Source organism: Durio zibethinus, chromosome 22 (assembly GCF_047325235.1).
Source record: "Durio zibethinus cultivar Kanyao isolate XHJ-2024 chromosome 22, ASM4732523v1, whole genome shotgun sequence".
In the NCBI taxonomy this organism is placed as follows: Eukaryota; Viridiplantae; Streptophyta; class Magnoliopsida; order Malvales; family Malvaceae; genus Durio; species Durio zibethinus.
In genome coordinates this window covers 20,347,931-20,359,288 of record NC_143183.1, presented here as the reverse complement: position 1 = coordinate 20,359,288, position 11,358 = coordinate 20,347,931, and the positions used below count along the sequence as shown (strand labels likewise).

Sequence of the window (11,358 nt, the reverse complement as noted above, 5' to 3'; positions counted from 1 at the left end):
TACGTACGTACGTACATATAAATATTGTAATGGTAATTTTTAAAAAATTAAAAAAAAATTATATGCACTCATCTAATAACTTAATTTCACGTAATCACATAATATATAAATTTTTAAAATTTTATTATTGCCCATAAAAATTTTAATACTTTTTATTTAAGTCAATATAATAAAAGTGAGTGCGTGAAATGAGTACGTATATAACCTTTTTATTAAGTTAAAAAAGTTGATGTGCGAAAAAAATCAATTATATATGCATTTGTATGTAAATAACTTTTCTTTTAAACTATATAATAAAATATAAAAATAAAAGGAAATTAGATTTGAATCAAAGGAATTATCTCTTAGTTAACATTTGTTGTTTCTATTGGACCTACTTCGAAAAATAAATTAACATGTGCGAAAGTTTCTATACAAACATTCAACATATGCTAACCAACCTTAACAAACTTGTTCCAACATGTTTTGTCCTTGTTATCCAAGTTCCAAATTTGTCTTAGAAATAATTTTGATGATAAGGCACAACACCTAACCTACTATACTTATCCCTTTTTTAAAGTATATATGTCAAACTATATTATTAACATTTTTTATATTTGTGAATGACAAAATTTGAGCCCTAAATCATTAAAAATTGAAAATTTAATGCCTTACCAATAAATCAAATTATTATTATTATTCTCTTTAAATATTAGAAAAACCATTAAATTTAAATACAAAATTCTGTTAACTTTTACACGTAAAGGATATAATAATTTTTTTTAATATTTGTAAAAGAGAGGACTCGAACCTAACTCTTTTAAAATAAAAAATATAGATTAAATTAAATACTTATGTACATTAAGATTTAAGCAATTGATCTATAAATTATCTAAAAAATAATAAAAAATATATATTAAATTAAATACTTATGTACATTAAGATTTAAGCAATTGATCTATAAATTATCTAAAAAAAAAAGAATATATATATATATATATATATTTCAAGCCATGCCATGAGCAAATTGCAAACTATTTATAATGAATCATAGAGACAACATAATGTTGTTGGCAAAATTGGTGTATTTTTATATTGGCCTCTTTAAATTATAGTGAAGATTTGTCTAAATCTTAGCTATAGTTTTTCATGATAGTCCAAATCTCAAAATCTTTGTATTCTACTTTTCTTCTCAAGCAATAATTTACATGAAAAAAGCACAATAATATAAAATAATAATTAAACATGATATATATGATACACATTAGGATACATTAGTATACTTGTACCATTTTTTTTTGTTTAATACTTGAGGTTATATATATATTTTCATTATGCATGCTTATATGTTGATTATGAACTGTTAGAAATGCTAATTGCTTCAACAATTTTATTTTCTTGTCGAGAACATTTAATTACTCCATATCTATGAGTTCTAAATCTTAATCTTCAAAATTTTCAAAATTTTTAGTACATTTTAATTAAAATATTTGTATTATTATTGAGTCAATTATTTTTTTTTTTTAAGAAAAATTCGAAGGTAGATAAGCTGCTCAGTCTTTCAGATCAGGGTAAGATGTGTACTACCTAATAACTTAAGACAGATGACTGCAGGTCATATATTCGATATGACTCCAACAAGTAGCTACCGACGAGATCAAACCCAAAATCTCTTCATCGAGAAAAACGAGCATAACCGATTAAATCAACCACTTATTGATTTTATTGAGTCAAATATTGTATTATGATTTGAGAACAATGTGTTAAGGTTATTTCATTGATAAGGGATTTGTTATTGCAGATTATGTTCATGAGATCGAATATATATAAGAGAAGTTTTGTTGCAATAAGGTGTTAGGTATGCAGTCAATCGAGTGAAGTTAATTTGAATATTAATCGTCTTGTGTGAATTAGGTGAAGTTAGGATTGATTCAATCATGTGTAGTATGAATTTTTTAAAGGTCAATATTTTGATAAAATTTGTGTCATAATAAAGATTTTTTAAATATTGACTCAAATTTTAATAAGAATCAGTTTAGATTATACTAAAATTTTATTAATTAGAGATTACTTGATAATTAAATTTATTTAAAAATAAATATTTTTTCATGAGTAAGAATTCTTAATAAACATGAATGATTGGCAATCAAGTAATTGGATTATATAAATATAGGGTGAGATTTAACCTTACGAGAGAGAATTATAATCACTATGTAATCTCTATGTGAAACATAGGTTATAGTGATGTGAAAAATAGTTAGAAAAAATAATAGATTGTATAAGATAAAAGATATTTTATAAGTTAAATATTAAGGAAGATGAAAATTACGATTATTTCGAGATTGAAGATTAGTATTTATTTTTAATATTTTATGCTTTTTGTAATTTTTATGTTTATAGTAGATTATTTTCTTTCATCCTATATGTAAGTAATGGGAATTAAATTACGTTAAATATTATATTTTATATATTTACTTTATTTTTTGTTGATCTCATTAAATATATTTTTGTTTAAAAAAATCGCAACAGTCTTTTTGTTATTTGAAATTTATTACAATTTTTTTCTTATAAGATTGTTAATTAATTTTATTAGGTGGATTCATTATTTTTGCGTGAAATCTAATTAATTATATGAATTTTTTTGGTAAAAAAAGTTATTTTATTTTAAGTTATATTAATAGAAAATTTATATTAAATCTATAAATCATCAAAAAATATATTAATAATAAAAATCAAATTTAAATTTTATAGATAAAATATGTAATTTTTACCAAATCAATCAATCTCGTTAACCTAATGAAGCTATGGATGATGAGGGGTTAAAAAATTAAAAAAAAATGAAAAACATGGGGTATATTCTAATTTAGACAAAAGTTTTCTTTATAAATCAAAGTGTCAGATTTTCATTGGCCAATTGGTTTGCTCTCCAGTTAAGCAGGGGCCACGAACTCTACCTGAATCAGGAACAAAATCAAGAGAATACCACTCTCCTCTGGAACCCAACTCCATCTCCGGCACCCTCTCTCCCAATCATGTTCTCCCACGCCACAACCCCAAAACCCCCGCAGGATAAATCACAATCATTTCCCTCCTAACGTGGCATGTTCTCATTGGTTTTTATTTCTCCGTAACACCGAATCTCCCGCAGTTAATTAAACCCCCAAAAAACGAAAAAAATTCCTCCTTCTGAAAGAGAGTCAAAAGACTCAAAGACCAGAGCAAGAAAAAATAAAAAAAAAAAGCAAAAAAAGAGACTGAAAAGTAGAATCGGATCCAAAATCTTTCTTTAAAACCCAAAATAAAAATCTTCAATCTCTCGAAATTCTTCAAATAAATAAAAAAAAAGTAGTTGAATTTTACTGTTTTCAGCTTTTTGTAGCAGAAAATTTTTTACTGTGCCACAATTTGTGGGACTCTTAAGGCTTAACATTCTTTTAAAATCATTGCAAGCTTTTTTTTTTTTTTTTTTTTCTTTTTTGTTTATTTTTCAAAGAGAAAAAGGTTAGGTCACAAACATTGCATTTGCGACATTTGTATTAATATCTTACAAATCTTTCATTTTTTTTGGGTTTTGTGTTTGGATGGAGAGAAAGTGTGAGAAAATGTGGGAATGTGAGGGAAGGAAAAGAAGATATGACTAAACCATGGGGTGTGTGTTTGGGAAAGAGGCATCCGGGAGACCGGTAGGGAGGGAAGAGAGAAAGAAAGAGAAAGAGGAAGTTGGTAGGGTTGCGAAAAAAGTGGAGAAGGAAGAAGAGGTTGTTAGAAATGGAAGTAACAACCAGAGGGTGGAAGAGGAGACGGCGCAGGAAGAAACAGCAGCGGAACTAGCTAAAGCAAGAGCGAAAAGGCGGTCTTCACGGCCAAATCCGCGGCTGAGCAACCCTCCTAAACATTTCCACGGCGAGCAAGTCGCCGCCGGCTGGCCATCTTGGCTTTCAAACGTCGCCGGTGAAGCCATCAGCGGCTGGACTCCCCGCCGTGCCGACACTTTCGAGAAGATTGATAAGGTATCCGAACCTCTCATAACCTCATTTATTTCCTTATTTATTAGTACTATTTACTTATGAATGTAGCTTTGTCGATTTGACTGTTTAGATTGGTCAAGGAACATACAGTAATGTGTACAAAGCTAGGGATACTTTGACTGGGAAAATTGTTGCATTAAAGAAAGTTCGATTCGATAATTTGGAGCCAGAAAGTGTTAAGTTCATGGCTAGGGAGATTATGATTTTACGCCGTTTGGATCATCCCAATGTTGTAAAATTAGAAGGGTTGGTGACTTCGAGGATGTCTTGTAGTTTGTATCTTGTATTCGAGTATATGGAGCATGATTTGGCTGGACTTGCTGCTAGTCCGAGTATAAAGTTTACTGAGTCTCAGGTATAATATTTTGCTTTGGTATTGTTCAGTCTGGTTTTGAATTTAAGTTGTGACTAGAGTTTTACTTCTGTTGGTATGGACAGGTGAAATGTTATATGCATCAATTGTTATCAGGACTTGAACATTGTCACAATCGTCATGTATTGCATCGTGATATTAAGGGCTCGAATCTTCTTATTGACAATGGTGGTGTTCTTAAGATAGCTGATTTTGGTTTGGCTTCATTTTTTGATCCTAATCACAAGCAGCCAATGACTAGTAGGGTGGTTACACTTTGGTATCGACCTCCAGAGCTCCTTCTTGGTGCCACAGATTATGGTGTCAGTGTGGATCTCTGGAGTGCTGGTTGCATTCTAGCTGAGTTATTGGCTGGAAGACCCATCATGCCTGGTCGCACAGAGGTAGCTTAACTTGTTGAATTTAGAATTTGTTTGGTATGTATTCTCTTTGTGCAATTCTTTTTCATTCTGGAAAGCACGTTATGATGCAAACTTTGGAGCTTTAGTTTACAGAGGCTTACACAATTAGCACATTGATTTTGCTCTAGATTTTGGCTTAGTAGCAATAAAATGTACTTTGCCCCAATCTACTTGCCATTAATCTATATTTTGAGACATTATCCATTCTGCAATTGCTGTTACACGAGATAAAACTTCATGGTCTTGACTCTTGAAGTTCAGTCAGCATTTAACTATCTTAATTAAAGTTTCATTGGAATTTGAATTCTCCTTTCTTACTTATGATATTTGATTCTCCAACCTCTGTGGACTTTTTCTTTTCTCCCAGCTGTCTATATCACCTCTATAGCAGTTGGTTGTTCAGCAACAACTAGCTTCATTTTTGCCCAGTCCTAGTTCCATCAAAACTAAGCCCCCTGTTTGAATGCTTTTGAGTTGTCCAGGCAATTCAACTACATGATTTGATATTCCATTCCCATTTTACCAATTGCTCTATTAGCATCATAATAGTTGATTTGTTATTACTTATCTCATGAAAGTTCCAGTGGCTTTCACAATGACAGTGAAACAGCTTGGGAAAGCAATACTAGTATGATTCAATTTCCTTGCTTGAAAAATTAAATTGAATGCTATTAACAAGCATTTAGAGTTTTATCCTGTTGCACATACCATATAAGAATCTTTGTTTATGATCTTGTATATTTGATGTGAAATGTGAGTGGTGTTAACAAATCACTTTATGCTTTTATGGTATATTTGCTGTTCAGGAAAGATGATGGAATCGATGTATTTGTAGGTTTCTTACTGTTTAGCAACTGCATAGAGTATAATTGCTTGGCCATGCTACCAATTGTATCTGTTAATATTTTTCTAGAATGTTTCTTAGGTGGAGCAATTACACAAGATATTTAAACTTTGTGGCTCTCCTTCCGAAGAATATTGGAAAAAGTCAAAGTTGCCTCATGCAACCATATTCAAGCCCCAACAATCCTATAAACGATGTATAGCAGAGACTTTTAAGGACTTTCCACCATCATCATTGCCACTGATTGAGACTCTTCTTGCAATTGACCCAGTTGAGCGTCTGACAGCTACAGCTGCATTAAACAGTGAAGTGAGCTTTTATTTTCTCACATATCTTCTTTCTCTTTTCTTTATAATTTTTTGTGGCTGGTTTGTTCATATTCTTGTAGCTTTTGACTGCAGCATTTAAAACATTCTTGTGATTCATTAAATCAGATAAATTTGATTTATTGATGTATGTTTCTCATCTCTTAATGTCCACTAGCATGGCTAAAGTTTCTTTAGAATGATTTTCAGCTTTCACCCTTTTTTTTCAAGAATGCTTGAGATTTTTAGTCAGTTTGGTATGCTTTCCTAGGATAACTTGTGATTGGCCCAAACCTTTTTGTCATGTCTGAGACTGAGATAATTTTAGGGTTTGAATTTTGATTTAGCATGGAGCTTTTCAATTTTTGGTGTTCGTTTGAATATGTCATCATGACTATATGTGTTCTGCAGTTCTTCATGACCAAGCCTTATGCTTGTGATCCTTCCAGCCTTCCAAAATACCCTCCCAGCAAGGAGATGGATGCTAAGCTACGAGATGAAGAAGCTAGAAGGTACAGCCTGATATTTAATATTATTAAGTTCTGATTGACAGTCTGGCCAATTCAAATATTGGTTTTTGTTTCCGAATTGCGTTCCTCAGAAATCATTTTTACACTGCATATGTTCATGAAGTAATGACTATTATGATTCATATCTGGAAAATAAATTTTAAGATAAAACTACATCAGATGTTGACAATAAGATGTTTGTCCAAATGTTTCATTTACAATAAAGCATGTATCTGATAGATTCTCTCCTTTCTCTTCTTAATTGACTGGAGATGAGATTCATGATTGTAGATTGCGAGCTGCTGGAAGAGCTAATGCAGATGGAGTGAAGAAAGCTCGTCCACGTGATCGAGCTGTGCGGGCAGTTCCTGCTCCAGAAGCAAATGCTGAGCTTCAAGCCAACCTTGATGTATGTCATAGATGCACTCTTTTCCCTCAAAACCTCATACTTTTCATTTAATCTGACAAGATAAATCAGCTGATCTAACTTTTTCCTTCTATGGACAAAAAATGTTGTCTTTTTTGGTCAGTTAACTTCTTTCAAAGTTAAATATTTATCATTTATAGGACTTCTCCGCTGATGTGAGTCAGCTTATTTGTGGTTCCTCTCTCTCTCTCGTGCGCATGCACACACACACACACACACAAGAAACACGATATGGTTGGTGAGACCTTTTCATCTAGAATCAAGATCAAAAACCATGTTGTGCCTTGTTTTTGATTCTAGTGTCACTTGCGGTAGTCCTAGATTTTATGATTTTACAACTTGAGTTAGTGCTGCAACTGTGGACTGATTACTTGAACTTTTTGCTGAAACAGAGACGGCGTTTGATAACACATGCAAATGCAAAGAGCAAGAGTGAGAAATTTCCTCCTCCACACCAAGATGGAGCTCTTGGTTATCCTCTGGGATCTGCACATCCAATGGATCCTGGTTTTGATCCACCAGATGTTCCATTTAGTACCACAAATTTCTCATGTTCAAAAGCACCAATCCAGACATGGTCTGGCCCTTTAGCAGACCCTGCTGCTGTGGGTGCTCCTAGGAGAAAGAAATACATGTCAGGTGATGGGAATGCTCATTCAAAGTCGTCTAAGAAAGACAAGAATTCTGCTCGAATATAAGAGAAGGCATAAAATAACAGCTGCATTTGTGAGACCATTCATGAGGCCACAAATGTTGCTGACACAGTTTCTTTAAGATCTGAACCGAGAATGCCAAAAATTGCAACAGAAGTAAAACATTTACCTTGTATTCATTTTTCCGATCCCTTTTTGCTTTTTTTTTTTTTTTTTTGGTGTATGGTGAGAAACTTCTCTAATGTTGTATATCTGTCATTATTTCTTCCGTTTTGTTGGAAAACTCCAATTAGGATTACTAAAAATTTCAAATAAATTTGTTCTGCAATTCTTATTCTTGTCCATTTTATCTTTCTTAAGTATTTCCCGAGGCTTTCTTAGGTAAAGTTTTCAATCTCCTTCAGCTTTCTGGAAAAACACACCAAATTAAAATGTATTTAGGATTTTAAAAACTCGTCAAACCAACCCCTAATAAAGAAAACTGATTTCTTGGATGCTCATCAATCTCATTGAATGGAAGCTTTTTAGCATTTAGTCTTTAGCACAATGGCAATGCATGAATCTTTGTTCAAAAAGTTAGGTTTGTTTTCCAATTTCTCCATGATTTAAACTTGAGATTTTCAAATATTGGACCTGAATGTGGATGGCCCTGAATTTCATGTCTTCTAAGCCACCAACCACCAAAATCTGACAGCACACTCCCATCAAAATCACTATAGCACGCCTCATCTAACTTTCCAATATTGTTGGGGCATTTTTGTCATATCCCTGCATTTTTATTTGTTTCTCATTATTACATCTCTTCCACACACACACACACACACACACACAGAGGCTAAATCAAATTGGAAATTTTGACCTGAAGGGTAGGTTGAAGAAACAGCAGTTGCAAGTTTGACAGTTAGTTTTGTAGCATCGAACCTTTTAGAACCACTGCTTCCGTTGCTAACTATAAAATCTGTCCGTTAGGCGAAAGAGTCATAGTAACAAATTCAAAGCCCTCGATATATAATAGTGAAGTGTCACAGAAAATCCAAGAACCAGTTTCCAAGCTCCTACTTGGAATTTCTCAATTTATATTCAAGCTTTACACCAGTTCAGGGGTCTGCTAATGACAGCGAGAACCAAGCTCCTACTTGCTTTCTACTAGTACTGGTAGCATTGTTGCTCGAGTGCACTTGTAGGGCGAAATGAGACCACCTGGACCTGGTCCTGGAGGGCCAGGACCTGGTGGGCCTGATTGGGGTCCTCCCGGACCAGGCGGTCCTGGAGCTCCTTGGCCTGGACAAGGCGGTCCCGGAGCTCCTTGGCCTGGACCTGGAGGGATGCTTGCGGGTTTCTTCAGTGGCTTGTGCAACGGGATAACTTCATGGTTTGTAACATTTCTATGTTGTTTATAAGCTTTGTAACAAAAAAATTTTGTTACCTTTCACTCTTTTTCCTTCTACATTTTGACAAAAAAAACTGTTAATTTTCCTTCTACATTTTGACAAAAAAAAAAAATGTAATACCTCTTTGAATGTAAGATAGAGACGGAGGTTTAGGAAAGGCTTTTTATTTCCTTTTGAGCAAAGGAAATGTTGTTTTGAAGTGCACAGCAAGCCAAATAAGGTCGTAATATTAATAAAATTTTCCCTTCATAAAAAATATATAGTTTATCTTAAACCTTTTTCTTGAAGTTATTTATTCATTTTTTAACTTTTACCCACAAAATTTTGGCAGTCTCTACGTGTTGTGCTGTTGCTGGTTGATCCAAGACTGCTTCGGCGGTCCACCTCCACCAGGGCCTCCTGGCGGCCCACGTGAAGCTCCTCCTGGATTCCCTGCTCCAGCTCCCCCACCGCCCGTCTTACCTGTTCCAGCTCCAGCTCCACTCCCACCCGGCCCACCTTTACCTTATGCTGTTCCACCCGGACCTCCTGCTGGTCCACCTGGGCCTTTTGGTGGCCCACCAGGACCTCCTGGCTTCCCTCCTGGTGGCCCTCCAGGACCTCCCGGCGGCCCTCCAGGACCACCTCCTCCTTAGTTTTATCAGGCATGAAGCATCTATATATATATACTAACAATAACAAATGTCGTTTGCTGGGTGAAATCCTCTTCTGCATCATTATATTCTGCTGATAAAAACATGCTACAAGTTCACCGGCGTTGTTTGAGTTGTGTCATATCCCTTTTAATATCCAAATTATTGTTTTGTTTTCCGTAAGATTCCTAAGATCTCAATTCCAAACAAAAATAACAGCGAAAGTAATTTTCCAATTTATCTGGAAGAAACTACTCAATTGAGGTCCAAGCTAATGTATCTTAGGTGGCAATTTGAGTTTAACATCGAGTCATTTTCAGGTTATGTCTGAATATCATCAAATCGAATTCAATAACGTTGTCATTAAATTTTTTCTTGGATTGATAATTTCATAAAACGGCACTCACAAACGGTGAGAATCCCTCTCACCGCACATCCAAATGAAGCATAAAGCAATGTCATTGTCGGCTTTTAATCATATCTGCATTGCTCCAGCTTGTGGGTCCAAAGAATTAAGAGCCCACAGCACATGCCAAATCCTGAAAACCTGGTAAAGCATGGGCTTTAAGTTTAGGATTTCATGTTTTCAGGTCCAAGAGACACTGGGAGCAATAGCCATGAAAATTGAAGGGTTCAGAATATGAAATTGGACATGCACCGGATGGTCCAATCACAAGCCATTGTGGTCGTATAATGGACACATTTTCTCTGATTTCTTGGCTCTCAATCATGGAACTATACAACACATCACATGAATTCTTTAAATTAGAGATACCCATGATGACAAAAATGGTAATTATGAGCTCATTGAACGATAAATTCAAGGTGGGTGTCCCTTTAAAAATAATAAATAAAAAGAATAAAAAGTTTTTCTCTTTATCTAAAGGCCTAATTCTAATAATTGGAAAATGAAAAAGCCAGAGGATAGCCGCTTTACATTTTTCTTCTTTAGTGCATAATTATCGCGTCAGGGCCTTTTTTTTTTAAATAATGTGTTCCTACTCCTCTATCCTTTGATAGTGACAAATTTGGTTTATTCATGAAAAGAGTTCCTAAACTGGATATTATCAAACTCTCAATCATCCAAATACATTAGCGTTACTCCGGTTGCTTCGTTCATTTATTTTTTAAATATTCGTGTTTGATACGTATCCATTAAATATATATATATATATAATAAAGTTTTGATCTTTGTAATATGTGAACAAATTGAACATATCCATTCATGTCAAACATATACGGTATCCGACACTCATTTAGTACTAATAACATAAGCATTGATAACAGGCAAAAATCAGTATCCAACTGCCATCTAATTTAAAGTATGTAGGTTCAAATTGCCTGCATAAAACAAAAAAAAATCAGAGATTTATAAATATCACCCTTCTGCCTCTTCAATCAAAAGAAAAGACGATCTATGATCATAGCTAGCAACAGTCTGCCCATTCAAGCAAGGTTTCTGTTCAAAATCAAATGTACTTCCAGCCAAGAACTAGACAAAAATACATAAAATGCAAAGTCAAATAACCCCAGCTCAAGCCTGGACCATTGTTTTTCAAAGTTCACCATTGGCTTTGGCATGGATATCTCGTGGTCGGCAATTAAAGTCATAAGAAAAACACATGGGAGCATAGTCGTAGTTAGCAAAAAGATTATAAAATCATTTTTTCCTTTTTAAATCCACACATTCAAACATTCGTCTCGATGATTGATACATAATCTTTGTTTAAATAATAGAATTTTATTAACATCATGATTGAAATGAAAATATATTTTTTAAATTTGTGGTTGTTCGAAATTAAATCCTTATCATTGA

At 33.8% G+C, this 11,358-nt stretch overlaps 2 protein-coding genes across 2 annotated transcripts; both read left to right on the top strand.

Annotated features, from left to right (window-relative positions):
- Nucleotides 1–3,545: 3,545 nt before the first annotated feature.
- Nucleotides 3,546–7,853, top strand: LOC111306814 (putative serine/threonine-protein kinase At1g54610). The gene is made up of 7 exons (XM_022904759.2): nt 3,546–3,989; nt 4,078–4,362; nt 4,446–4,763; nt 5,707–5,934; nt 6,342–6,442; nt 6,731–6,848; nt 7,259–7,853. The coding sequence occupies exons 1-7, from the start codon at nt 3,624–3,626 to the stop codon at nt 7,562–7,564; spliced, it is 1,722 nt and encodes a 573-aa protein (XP_022760494.2). The 5' UTR covers nt 3,546–3,623; the 3' UTR covers nt 7,565–7,853.
- A 646-nt stretch (nt 7,854–8,499) lies between these two features.
- Nucleotides 8,500–9,778, top strand: LOC111306815 (uncharacterized). The gene is made up of 2 exons (XM_022904760.2): nt 8,500–8,891; nt 9,242–9,778. Exons 1-2 carry the CDS (start codon nt 8,710–8,712, stop codon nt 9,543–9,545), a joined length of 486 nt encoding a protein of 161 aa, XP_022760495.2. The 5' UTR covers nt 8,500–8,709; the 3' UTR covers nt 9,546–9,778.
- Nucleotides 9,779–11,358: the final 1,580 nt, after the last annotated feature.